The sequence below is a fragment of the Lolium perenne genome, chromosome 3 (genome assembly GCF_019359855.2).
Source record: "Lolium perenne isolate Kyuss_39 chromosome 3, Kyuss_2.0, whole genome shotgun sequence".
NCBI lineage: Eukaryota > Viridiplantae > Streptophyta > Magnoliopsida > Poales > Poaceae > Lolium > Lolium perenne.
Genome location: NC_067246.2, coordinates 266,010,166 through 266,023,962, shown reverse-complemented (window position 1 = coordinate 266,023,962; position 13,797 = coordinate 266,010,166). Strand labels below are relative to the sequence as shown.

At 44.6% G+C, this 13,797-nt stretch overlaps 1 protein-coding gene across 2 annotated transcripts; it reads right to left on the bottom strand.

The window, feature by feature from the left end:
* Positions 1 to 4,777: 4,777 nt before the first annotated feature.
* On the bottom strand, positions 4,778 to 10,375 carry LOC127344070 (autophagy-related protein 18f). 2 transcript variants are annotated; one of them, XM_051370288.2, is made up of 8 exons: positions 9,814 to 10,375; positions 8,317 to 8,778; positions 7,837 to 8,244; positions 7,037 to 7,273; positions 6,106 to 6,933; positions 5,840 to 6,006; positions 5,375 to 5,708; positions 4,778 to 5,071 (listed from the first exon to the last, which is right to left on the bottom strand). In XM_051370288.2, the coding sequence occupies exons 1-7, from the start codon at positions 10,009 to 10,011 to the stop codon at positions 5,393 to 5,395; spliced, it is 2,616 nt and encodes an 871-aa protein (XP_051226248.1). In that variant the 5' UTR covers positions 10,012 to 10,375; the 3' UTR covers positions 4,778 to 5,071; positions 5,375 to 5,392. The 2 variants fall into 2 exon arrangements, with proteins under 2 accessions (XP_051226248.1, XP_051226249.1); XM_051370289.2 differs by lacking the exon at positions 9,814 to 10,375 and adding an exon at positions 9,225 to 9,366.
* Positions 10,376 to 13,797: the final 3,422 nt, after the last annotated feature.

Here is a 13,797-nt window from a genome sequence, read left to right as displayed (position 1 = left end):
TATCCAAGTACTAAACAATCCATAGGCATGTGTTCCATATTTAGTCGTACGTGCTCGCAATGAGAAACTTGCACAACATCTTTTGTCCTACCAGCCGGTGGCAGCCGGGCCTCTAGGGAATCTACTGGAAATTAAGGTACTCCTTTTAATAGAGCACCGGAGCAAAGCATTAACACTCCATGAACACATGTGATCCTCACATCACCGCCTTCCCCTCCGGTTGTCCCAATTTCTGTCACTTTGGGGCCTCGGGTTCCGGACAGCGACATGTGTATACAACTTGCAGGTAAGATCATAAAACAATAACATGTTCAGATCTGAGATCATGGCACTCGGGCCCTAGTGACAAGCATTAAGCATAACAAGTTGCAACAATATCATCAAAGTACCAATTACGGACACTAGGCACTATGCCCTAACAATCTTATGCTATTACATGACCAATCTCATCCAATCCCTACCATCCCCTTTAGCCTACAGCGGGGGAATTACTCACACATGGATGGGGGAAACATGGCTGGTCGATGGAGAGGCGTCGGTGGTGATGATGGCGATGATCTCCTCCAATTCCCCGTCCCGGTGGAGTGCCAGAACGGAGTTTCTGGTCCCGAGACGGAGTTTCGCGATGGCGGCTGTGTTCTGGATGGCTTCTGGCGATTTCGTCTAACCCCCGTGCGTTTTTAGGTCGAAGACCTTAAGTAGTCCAGAGGGGGGCGTCGGAGGCTGGCCAAGGCGGCCTCACCATAAGGCGGCGCGCCCCCCTCCTAGGCCGCGCCGGCCTATGGTGTGGAGGCCGTGGGCCTCCCCCTGGCCTGCCCTTCTGGCTCCGTGAGTCTTCTATGAAAATAGGCCCATTGGCATTAATCCCGGGGATTTTCCTGAAAGTTGAGTTTCTGCACAAAAACAAGACACCAGGGCAATTCTGCTGAAAACAGCGTTAGTCCGTGTTAGTTGTAACCAAAATACACAAATTAGAGGCAAAACAATAGCAAAAGTGTTCGGGAAAGTAGATACGTTTTGGACGTATCACTTGACAATCGGTTTGGTGAGGTTAACATGGAGTTGCTTATTTGTATGGCGGATTTGAATCTCGTCAATTCATTTGCTTCTTATGATGAACAAAAGGTAATGAGACTTTCCCAATGACATATCGTAGATTGAAGAAATAATGTAATTTTCTATTTACGTTGTATTCTATCGTGTAAGACTCTTTTCATGTTTTGAATTATTTGTATTGTAATCGTGAAAATTTGATATATGTATTGAAATTCAATGTTTACAATGATTTTGTCTTGTATATTGTTCATTACTTCACTATACAAAGGATTTCACATTTTGGGGGCGCAAAAAAAATTGAGGTGTGCCCACTCCAATTATTTCCTACGTCCGCCACTGATGCATGCTCCTATTAGTTTTTGATCTTGCGTGAACTTGTGATGCTTTTAAATTTGCTTGCTTTTGATCATGTACATTACCTTCTCTTCTTTCTTCTATTTAGTGGTATGTGGTGTTCAAAGGGAGTCAGCCAAGGATCTACAATTCATGGAAGACCTGCCAAACACAAGTGAATGGCTCCTCCAACAATAGCTATTGAGGGTATGATACTCTGGAGAAGGCACAAGAGGATTTACAAAATTTCTTGGCTGATCTAGACATAGCTCTTCAAGATATGCTTGATCAAGCTATGCCTCATCAGCCAATTCAGTAGGAGCCAATGTCTCATCATCCTATGCATCATCAGCCACATCACCTTATGGTTGTTATAGGAATGCCATTGCTAGAGGCAACTCCTCGGGCAAGAGCAAAGATTTCATCATCATTGTTCTTTTCCCAGTGATTGTCAAGTTCATGATGTACTAGTAGGTAGAGTGCATGACCGGATGTAGCTATGTGGCAAGATATGTTGGTTACCTCACCAAAACTTCATGCAAGGTGACCATAACAACCCTCATATGGGCAGCCATACAACTTTATTTTGCACTGCAAAGGTTAAAATAAAGTTGCACAGGCAACCAAACGAAGCAGAGAAATTGTCCAGCCCATGCAATCAATAGGCATGCTGGCAACCAAACGGACTACATAACTATCGCATACGGGCCACCAAAAGGGCTACAACTTGGCCCAATTCCTTTTTTCCAGAGCAAGTAGTGAGGGCACTTCACAGGTGAAGCAAGTTCTACAGAAATATTGTATGGCCTCGGATCAGAGAATTAATATGGATAAGTCTTCGGTGTTTTCAGCAATGGCTGTCCAGTGGTGGTGCGGGAGAGTATCAAGGCCGAACTTGATGTGCAGCGTGAGACTCTCAATGAGAAATATCTTGGGCTACCATCTGATGTTGGTAAGTCAAAGAGTGGAGCTTTTAAGTACCTGAAGGATAAAGTCTAGAAGAAGGTGTTAGGGTGGATGGAACAACTTCTATCTGTGGGTTGCAAGGAGATCTTGATCAAGTCTGTGGCCCAAGCCGTTCCTACCTTTTCCATGTCCTGTTTCAAATTACCCCGAGGCCTGTGTGATCATATCAATGCAATGTTGAGGAATTTTTTGTGGAGGAGCAAAGAGGGAAAAAAGAAGAACATGTTGGGTCTCGTGGGAGAAGATGACTCAACCGAAGTATGATGGGGGTTTGGGTTTCCGCGACATTGAACTCTTTAATATTGCTTTGCTGGCTCGGCAAGCATGGAGAATCTTGACGGAACCTACTTCTCTCAGTGCAAGGATTCTTAAGGAAGTTTATTTCCCTTGTTCAGACTTCCTATCAGCGGACCTTGGCTCACATCCATCACAGATTTGGCGGGCTATAATGGAGGGGAGGGGCGCGCTGAAGCTCGAGCTCATCGGGAGGATAGGCGATGGGAGGAGCACGGATGCATGGAGTGATCAGTGGCTGCCCAGGGATGAGAGACTTACCCCAGTGGCATCATTGCATGATAATGCACCGCGGAAAGTCAGTGATTATATTGATCATACTCGAGCGTGTTGGAATGTGGAGAAACTAGAGGAGTTTTTCCTCCCGATGGACATCGAAGCTATACGAGGGATTCCATTGTGCACTCCGAACCAAAGTGATTTTTGGGCATGGCATTTCGAGAAGTGGGGCATTTTTACAGTCTGCTCAGCGTATCGGCGTCTTGTGTCTGTAAAGAAGACAAGGGAAGATTTGGCATCATCTGATGGTGGAGCGAATGGCAAGCTTTGGCTGAAACTATGGAGCTGCAAAGTCCCTGCAAAGGTCAGAATTTTTCTGTGGAGGTTGGCACATTGCTCTATTCCAACTGGAGATGTCCGCCATCATAGAAATATGGCTACCACGGATGCTTGCTCAATCTGTGGCCAAGCGAATTCATGGCGCCACTCTCTCTTCAAATGCACCATGTCTCGCTGTGTGTGGGCTTTGGCGGATCAAGATGTCGTGGAACATGTTAGTATGACTACCGAACCCTCTGCACGACAGTGGCTGTTCACGATGATCCAGTCGATGAAGCATGATGAATTTACTTGCGTGGTAGTCACGACGTGGGCTTTGTGGCGTGCAAGGAGAAAGGCGATCCATGAGGACTGTTTTCAGAGTCCGAAGGCAACGCATATGTTCGTTCAATCCTTCTTGAAAGATCTGTTGTCCAGCAAGGAGAAGAAGCCTACTCGAGTTGGAGCAGCTACGGTGAGGTGTGCACCAGGCTGGTTGCCGCCGCAGGCGGGTGAATGCAAGATGAATGTTGATGCAGCGGTGGCGAAAATGGCTAATAAAGGAGTTGTGGGAGTTGTTTGCCGATCGTATGAGGGAGGCTACCTGGGAGCTTCGGTGATCGTTTTTTAAGGGATCATAGATCCAACGTGTTTGGAGGCTTTGGCTTGCAGAGAGGCACTTGCATTGGTTGCTGATCTGAATTTGGGCGATATTACAGTAGCCTCTGATTGCCTAGAAGTGGTGAAGGGGCTGCATGATCAATACTTGGGACTGTCAAGTCATATTTTGGTGGAGATCAAGGACACGGCGAGAGCACGAGGAGGTGTTTGTTTTCGTCATGAAGGCCGCAAGATGAACACGGAGGCTCATAATTTAGGTCGGTTTGCCTCCTCTCTACCACAGGGACGCCATGTGTGGTTGAATCATGTAGAGGGTCTGAATTTCACATTTTTGAAAGTCTTTAATAAAGTGGTGCGATCTCACAAAAAAAAATCTAACACTGCCCAACTGACCAAAGATATTGCTACAGCCTACCAATGCCTTTTTCTACCGAGCAATGCCCATCTAACACTGCCCAACTGACCAACTGATCAAAGATATTGGTACAGCCTACCAAACGTGTCCCAAGTATCTTACCGCATACCAAAAACACACCATCTCACTAGTTAAAACTTTTAACTTAAAAGTTAGACCAATCTCCTCTAAGAAAAGAGACGAACTTCTTTAGGGCAAAAGGAGAGAACATAGTTAGTGCTGTCAAATAGGTGATCTCTTTAGGCTGAACAAAAAGCTTATACGAACAAAATTCTTTAAACATGAAACGACAAAAGAAAGGGTGGCTAATCACCAAAGCAAAAAAAATAATGTTGGCTACCAGTACATCGCCATGATAGGCTATTTACCAGAAGCTAATCTTTCCTTATTTGTCTTAGCAAGTACCAACAGCACAAGATATAAGTGGCACAGAATACCCTGTGCCATTGGTCCAGTTGCAAGTTTGCAACATGAGAAGACATCACATCAGTTATCGTACTAACTGATGGGAAATCTCTAGTAGCTGCCACTAGTATGGACACGTATGCGTTCAAATATTCACAAATTAAGAGCTATTATTGAAAATGTAATGAACATTCTCATTCTGTACAGATTTTTGCAAGATAGAAACCCCAACTTTACATCACTAGAGCTTCCATATCCATAGGGCCATAATTCGACCTCCCTTCATCCTTTCATCGGTAAACTCACCACGAATGCATATAAAAATAGCAGTATACAAGAGAGGCCAAGAACTCCAGATGGAGATATGAAAGAATAACAGTTACACAAGCATAGGACTTTGGCGATTGAACAAGCTCCTCCATCGCGACCATAACCAGTGATCATCTGCAAGGCACGTCAAGAGTCCATGACCATGATTACCAAATGAAATGATTCAGTGCCCCAAATATACCAGCTATAAATCTAGAATGTCTACATAGTGGTGCAGAATAAAGACTAGGTAAGACATGTGCTGACAATTGAGAAGATCTAAACCAGCAGGAGGTGTGATAGCAAACCAATTCAGGTATATAGGTGGCTAAGTACTTATTTGCAAAGTAGGATGTTCAGATGCAATGGCACACTACCTCACAAGTTTCAACAACATAATATGTATGCCATTCTTGAATAATATTTTGTGTCTGTTACCTTTGACAACAGTCACTATCACAGGTCTGGGAGTAGCTCTCTATCGACACAATCCTCTTTGCTATTTACAACTCCGAGCAGGGCCTCCATGTTCAGGCTCTCAGTGTTATTTACAAGCTCGGCTTGGTGGTTAAGAATTGAGTTCTTATTTACAGCAGCAGCACTATCTTCTACTAAATATTGACCAGAGCTGTTATCATCAGCGCTATTTGGAACTTCAGACATGCAGTCCAAAGAACTAGAACTGCTTCTGCGAGAGAGTCTACCATCTGCTGAAAATCCAGACTTCTGTCGCTGCAGCAAACCAGTTCTGTTACTATCAGGCATGTTCACCCTATAAAGGGGGAAAAGAAAATAAGTTAGCACAGAAGAAATATAGTGAAAATTATTAATACCGGCAAGCCATTATCATTACAATGACGAAGATTGCAATTATCCGAGAACAAATGCAACATCAGAGCATACCTTGTCTGTTGATACCTAGATGTGTGAAGAGAGTCAAAGACTGGTGTGAGATTCTTTGACCTTGATTCTATATTACGAGTCCAGACTTTTTCTATTTCGGTTTCCCCTGAAATATCATCACTGGTGTCTGCTTCCAAAGTTCCGCCCCCTATTACTTGAAAGTGTACCTGGCAACCAATTAGTGCAAGTTTTATGATCATGCATACATGGAAGTCAAACAAAAAGGACAAATTTGGTATTGGATGAGAACAGATAAACAAAATTACCCCAGATCTTGACCAGACCGGAATTTGCAAAACATGTGTCTGCAGTTCACTCTCAGAAATATAATATTTATGATTTTCATCAGCACTAAGCTTCAGCCTTTCAACAGCAGCACTATTGGACGGGTAGATACTATTTCCTTTCCTGACAACTTTCTGGAAAAGTTTATTATTTTCTCCACTATCATAATCATTATATAAATTACTCTCAGCAGTGTCTCGTCTATTTCTCTTTTGACAAACATCCCACTTCTGAAGAGCTTCAATAACAAACTTTGTATCAGTTTCCCTTTGGGATCCGTAAGAAACGGCATCTGAAGGAAAATCAACTCCGGAATCCTGTTCAGCCGAGTGATGGAGAACATATTGTATGATACTTCCAGATGGGGAAAACACTAGCAAATAATACTTCATGCAAAGTGAACTGCCATCTGAGTGAACACCACCCTTGCAGTTGTGAAATGTTGAAGCAATAGCACCAGCGATTGGGCTGGAAACACCTGTCGCAAATGCTGCAGCACCATGGACAGCACCCTTCAACAAGTTACTCCCATTTCTTATTCTACTAACAACAGACAATGAGACAGGGGGGCCTGATACAGAAAGCATTTTCTGACTGAGGCCCAGAGAGGTAGGTGTGTTCTGTGACCACTGAGCGGCATGCTTGACTGATGAATCCACTATATGATTATTTTCTGCAAGGCTGTTATCACTATAGTGAAAGCTTGTGGATCCACTATATGGAGATATTGCAAAGAAATGACTTGTTCCCCTCGACGAGCTAATCAGTATCCATTCACTGTCGTCGCTGAAGCTGATATCTTTTATGACCTATCACAAAGGTCATACTGTTACAAGTCATCAAACATACAAGGAAATGGTTAAGTAATGTGAATATGTTTATCTATTAAAAGTAACATGAATGTAAGCTTACCGCATTAGTGATGCCTCTTTGCAGTTTATACAAATGAACACAGGTGCCATTTGGACCATCTTCTGATGTATTGCCATCCACAGAAGGCATAATGCGAAAAACATTGATGTTTCGGCCATGAATAGAAGCTGTCACGAGCAAAGTTCCACTGGGATCAAAACAGAGTGCTGAAATTGGACTAGTATGTGCCCTGAACTGAACTATCATTGATTTAGAGACAATATCTCGGACAATGACCTGCCATTGAGAGGGAACAGGTGCTGTCACATTTCATGAAGTCACAAGACAAATAGAGCATATAGTCACATAATTCTAATATATCAAGAGAAAACTCGTTTGCAGCTAATCAAAACTAGTTATTCAACATAACCAGAAGGATAAGTTTCGCCATCCATCATTCATCAGATTATTATATTTCAATCCCACAAACAACCAAGGCGGGAGGGATTTACTTTTCAAATGTCCTGCTAAACCAATAGCTGGAAGCAAACTACCAAATAAAACCTTAGGTTTGTACAATGAAATATAGATAAACTACCATAACCAGTTTTGCACGGCATCTACAGAGGTTCAGAATCGAGCAGAGAAAACTCTTGAGGAATACCAACAGCAATTTTGTACCCATGGTGAGGTGCGTGCTTAGGACCCTAACAGTCTTAAAATTTGATGGTGTACATACGATTAGCATGATGAAACATCCTAATAGAGTATGCCAAAGGTCATGACCAATAGTTTAACTACCTTTAAGATATATAATAGAGTTAATGAAAAAAATGTATTTGCCGTGATAAATTACATACCATTCCAGCATATTCACTGTCAATAGTATGTCCATTTGTTACTCCATTTGCTTTGAAGCCATTCCCCTGCTTCATAGTACCACTACCATTCAAGTCTGAATAATACTTGGAAAGCTTCTTATATCCAACATCACCGAGCGTTACAATGCCAGCCGCCAATTGCTTGCTTGATTCTTTTGCATAGTATGCCACCACACTGCCGTTTGAACCAGGAGATGGGACTAAGGGAGACACACTAAGAAGTTGAGGGCTAACACGGCCAGTATTTGGAACTGGAACTGGACTCCCAGAATATGCAATCCATCTAGGACCTAATCCAAGTGGGCCATAACCTGAAACCGGTGAAACTATAGGGCTTGTAAGAAGTGTATATTCCAGCTCCAATGTTGCAGCATCAAAACAATGTATCTGCAAAAGGTATTGTTTCATTAAGATTATTTATGAACCAAACGCCGAGTTAGAACAGTGAAGCATGCATACCTGAGTAGCCTGAGAAACAGCTACAACTCTAGAACTGCACCTAATGGAATAGACGGCTGATCTGAACTTCATTGAATGGACGTAAGCATGGTCCTTCAGTGAATAAAAGCGAAGGATGGTAGGCAGTTTTTCACCGCCAATACTATGCTGAGTGCCATTTGTTCCATTGAAGACAGGGCCATTGGTATCATTGCTGTTTCCATTTCCAGTGCTAGTTCCACCACCAGCAAGGGCTAGCAAGGGCCGTGAATCTACAAATCTGTCTTCGCCTCTCTTCGAGGCAACTGGTCTCTTTAGCAGCTGCATGAAAGAAACCGCACCATCGTGTCTGGATTCCAGCTGTCTGACATCATCAGCATGCTCAACATCCCATACTTGGAAGCCAGATCTGTACGCCAGAAGCAAAACCTGCCGCAGTGTGTCACCCCCACATTCGAGTTTATCAAACCCAGCCCATTGTACCTGCAAATCAAATGACAAATGGGACATGTATTAGCACATTTTTACATGGAGAATACAGATTGTCGGAATCACGCATTCAAAGAAATTAGAAGCCGCTAAGGGTGTAAAATACTGGCAGTGTTCTTACTAAAATACTCCACATTTAACATCCAGATATGATTGTTTCTTTTCTACTCGCAATTTAATGATAGTAGTTGCAAATATGAAACTCTAACCATCCGTCTCAAGATCACGAGCAATATCTTTTGTCTTACATACAGTATACTCCAACGCAGTATACAGAATGCGGTGAAGCTGGTGGTTTAACCTGCCTAGCTTAAGAAATCTGAGTACAGCTCCATCGCCCTTATCTTGCAATTATAGTAGATTCGTTATGCATAATGTATGATTACAAGGGCAAGAAATGATTTATTGAATTGTCACAGTGTCCTGACCTGACGAACAACCTGACCAAGCAGGAACATTTCGGAGGCAGATAAGTGCAAACCAGAAGTGAAAGCTAGCTTGTTGTATATTCATTCATGGTAACTCTAGGATAATCCACATCTGGCACTTGTCTTGATAAGATTCTAATGAGCCGACCACTTTGCATTACTGCTAGATATTAGCTAGGACAATAACATACCGAAAGAAGAGCAGTAGTGTACAAACATGAGCAGTTTTTGGTATATGGTGCTAAGCATAGATGGGTCGATACTAACAATAAATAGTGATATTGCCACATACGAAAAGAGCAGCAGTGTACAAACACATGAGCAGTTTTGGCATATGTTGCTAAGCACAGATATGTCGATACTAACAATAAGTAGTAATAGTGCCACATTCGGTGCGTCTGTGGTGTAGAGGGAACAAAATTGGCAGTGCCGTGCAGGTACAATAAAATCTTTGCTCGTTTAGGATCGGTTACCAATTAATGCACACGTGGAACAACTAAAAGTGTGCAAAGGTTAGAATTAAGAGCAATCTAACAGTACATACGGTAGAAAACTCAGACGGGTGAAAAACAATCGAAAGAGAGGAGGTAGGACACACAACCTGGTCGCGGGTCCCGTCGTCGTCGTGTGTGGCGATGGAGTTGACGAGGGAGGCTCCGGCGGAGCGCAGGGAGGATGCGGCCGTGGACGCCCCCGAGGACATGATCCGCATGTAGCTGGATAGGGAGCGCGCGGAGAAGAGGCCGAGGCCGCCCCCGCCCCCGCCGCCGCGAGGAGCCTGCGCGCCGTTGTTCCGCATCAAGCCGGCAGCCGGAGGCAACTAGTCGTATTACACCAGCAGCAGAGCTCCCTTCTCCTCCTCGGGCAGTCAGATTCAGAACCGAGACTTCTTGGGGTGGAAGCAAAAAAAAAAAAAAATTGAACCAGACCTAGAGGGGAAGGAAGCGGTTGCTTGACTCGTGAGGAGAAGGAGGCGATGGATCGAAATCGGCAAGCAAGTGACGGTAGCCCCCGGGCTGTTTCTTCTTGGGACTCGGGGGAGACTCTTGCAAGAAACAGCCCACCGACCGTATCCTCAGGTGAGCGACATGGCCGAGGTCGGAGGCGTGGGGAGGGGGGAATCGGCGGGGGCGAGAGGCCTGGATGAGCGGGCGCGGGGCGGGGACTGGTGGTGGGGAGGCCGGCGGCGAACTGGTGGTGGTGGCGAGCGAGAGGGAGAGGGAGAGGGAGAGGGAGAGGGGGGAATTCGATCGGAGAAAGCGAGGGTTTGCGGGTTTGGGCCCCTGCTGCTTGTTTTTGTTTTGTGGGAAGCGAGGAGTTGATTGGATTAGGTCCGTGAAATAGATAGAATAGGCGGACGGAGTAATAATAATAAGTAATCCTGTCTCTGAGTTCAAAAAGAAAGGAAGGAAGGAAGAATAAACGAGAGCGGTTGGTGTTCCGCAGTTTTGCTTGGCTTCGTGCGGGAGTTTTAATGCGGCAAGGAAACGAATACGAGGCGGCCAAGGTAGGCCGAGAAGGATTATCTCGTCGCCTACGTTTCCCTGCTCTGCTCTGCTCTGCTCTTTGGTTTGGGCACTCGTGTCGTGTCGTGTCGTCCTCTCCTTCCGGTCGCTGCTTGCTTTATGGCTCGTGCGCGGCAGATCTGGGGCGATTCACCGCGCCGGGCCGGAGACAGGTAGGTCGGACCGCTCCATTTTCTCCTCCTCGGTTGCTTGCCTGGTCTGGCCTGCCATGCGTACCAATCAAAACGGTACACTATACTTTTTTTTGACAATCAATACCACATATATTCATAGTAACAAATAGTACATGGTAGAGATACACGAGCTGACTCTAGCGATTACAAAATATAAAGTCTAAAAGATACTAACAATTCTTCGAGGTCTTCAAATTTTTCCTTCTTCCAGAACATAATCTTGTACTTTTCTGAAGACAGCCAAAGATAGATACCTGTAAATACCCACGAAGGTTCTCCCATAATTTTTATTTGAGCCGCAATGCCAAGGATGCGTGCACGCGCGCAACCATTAAAGTAGTCATTCAACATCGGCAAGAGTACCAACACCAGTATGTCAGGAAATAACAATCAAAACGGTACACTATACTAGTAGTACGGTACAATCGAGTTTTATATATTAGGATAGGAAAGCCGGTACTGCCGATCGTCCAACATTGTAGGCAGTACGGTTCACCCAACATTTAGTCAACGAGATCGTACATACTTCCTCCATCCACAAATAAGTGGACATCTAGCTTTAAATTTTGTGTTGTGTATGATCACACATGCATTCACCACCTCCCACATCTGAGAATCGGACCAGGTTAGAGAAGGGTCAAAGTAACATCCTTTGTTGTATGTGTGACAACTGATCTCATAGTTGATCGTAACGGCATGGTCTTCAACAAGTATACCAAAGACTCGTGAGCGCGGGAGCACACCGATGTCATTGTGTGATCCAACCATGTCAAAAAAAAAACATGTCAAATCTGTAGATCATAGTCAACCACATCTTCAAGCACGACACTGCACTATCCAGTGTGACCCTTGTTAGATCGTATTGTCGTTTGGGTGGAACGGCGTAGCCCTCCTGGACCACCGGGTACGTGTTTATATGAGCGAGGAATAACCCCTCGCTGGGTAATACAAGGTTGTATACGTATACGTGTGGTGTACTACACCATCTCGTATACGTATAGGACTACATGTCTAATACCCATTAATCTAGACTTGGGAGAGGTGTAGATTACGCTTGAACTCATCGAGTTTCCTAGTACATAATGTTTTCGTGAAACCATCAGCAATTTGATCCTTACTGGAGATGAACCTGATAGCAAGCTGCTTTCAAGCAACTCGTTCACAGACAAAAGCAAAATCAATCTCAATATGCTTAGTTCGAGCATGAAAAAACTGGATTAGCTGATAAGTAGGTAGCACCAAGATTACCACACCATAAACATGGCCTTTCATTAAGAGATACTCCAAGTTCACGAACAAGAGCTTCAACCCAGATGAGCTCAGCAGTTGCATTAGCAAGCGCTTTGTATTCATCCTCCGTACTAGAACGAGAGACAGTCGGTTGTTTGCGAGCACTCCAAGACACCAGATTGGGACCAAAAAATATAGCAAAAGCTACAGTAGAGCGACGATCATCTAAGTCACCTGCCCAGTCGGCATCAGAATAGGCACTAAGGAGAGTAGAGGAAGACCTTTGAAAAGTTAAACCCACTCGCTGAGTGCCATGAATATACCTCGAAATCCTCTTAACAGCAGTCCAATGTGCAGTTGTTGAAGCATGCAGATATTGACACACTTTGTTAACTGAGATGGAAAGATCAGGGCGGGTCAGTGTCAAGTACTGAAGAGCACCAACTATACTCCTGTAACGAGAAATATACTCAGAGCCAAGAGGTGTGCCATCCGTCAAGGCCAATGTGTCAGTAGTTGATAATGGTGTAGGGCATGGCGTGCAGGAACTCATACCGACGCGTGTCAACAAATCAGTAACATATTTTTCCTGAGTTAACAACAAACTTGTGTCATGCTTGTGAACTTATAGACCTAAAAAATAATGAAGGTCTCCAAGATCCTTAAGAGAAAAATCAGCACTCAAATGACGAAGAAGAGCTAAGATCGCCGCTGATACGTCTCCAACGTATCCATAATTTCTGATGTTCCATGCTTGTTTTATGACAATACTTACATATTTTGCTCGCACTTTATGATGATTTTATGCGTTTTCCGGAACTAACCTATTAACAAGATGCCACAGTGCCAGTTCCTGTTTTCTGCTGTTTTTGGTTCCAGAAAGGCTGTTCGGGCAATATTCTCGGAATTGGACGAAATCAACGCCAAACATCTTATTTTTCCCGGAAGCATCCAGAACACCGAAGGAGAGTCGGAGGGGAGCCAGGGGGCCCCACCCCACAGGGCGGCGCGGCCAAGGGGGGGCGCGCCCCCCTACTGTGTGGGCCCCCCAGAAACCCTTTTGCGCCGCCTCTTCGCCTATTTAACCCCTCGCGACCTAAATCTTCGATACCAATTGACGAAACTCCAGAAAGACTCCAGGGGCGCCGCCGCCATCGCGAAACTCCAATTCGGGGGACAGGAGTCTCTGTTCCGGCACCCTGCCGGGACGGGGAAGTGCCCCCGGAAGCCATCTCCATCGACGCCATCGCCTCCATCATGCTCCGTGAGTAGTTCCCCCATGGACTACGGGTTCTAGCAGTAGCTAGTTGGTATTCTCTCCTCCATGTACTTCAATACAATGATCTCATGAGCTGCCTTACATGATTGAGATCCATCTGATGTAATCGGTGTTGTGTTTGTTGGGATCCGATGGATGATACATTATGATTAGTCTATCTATAAAGTTTGTGAAGTTATTGTTGCTGCAATCTTGTTATGCTTAATGCTTGCACTAGGGCCCGAGTGGCATGATCTTAGATTTAAGCTCTATATTATTGCTTAGATTGTATCTACAAGTTGTATGCACATGTCTATGTCCGGAACCAAAGGCCCCAAAGTGACAGAAATTGGGACAACTGGAGGGGAAGGCATAGGTATGAGGATCACATGTTTTCA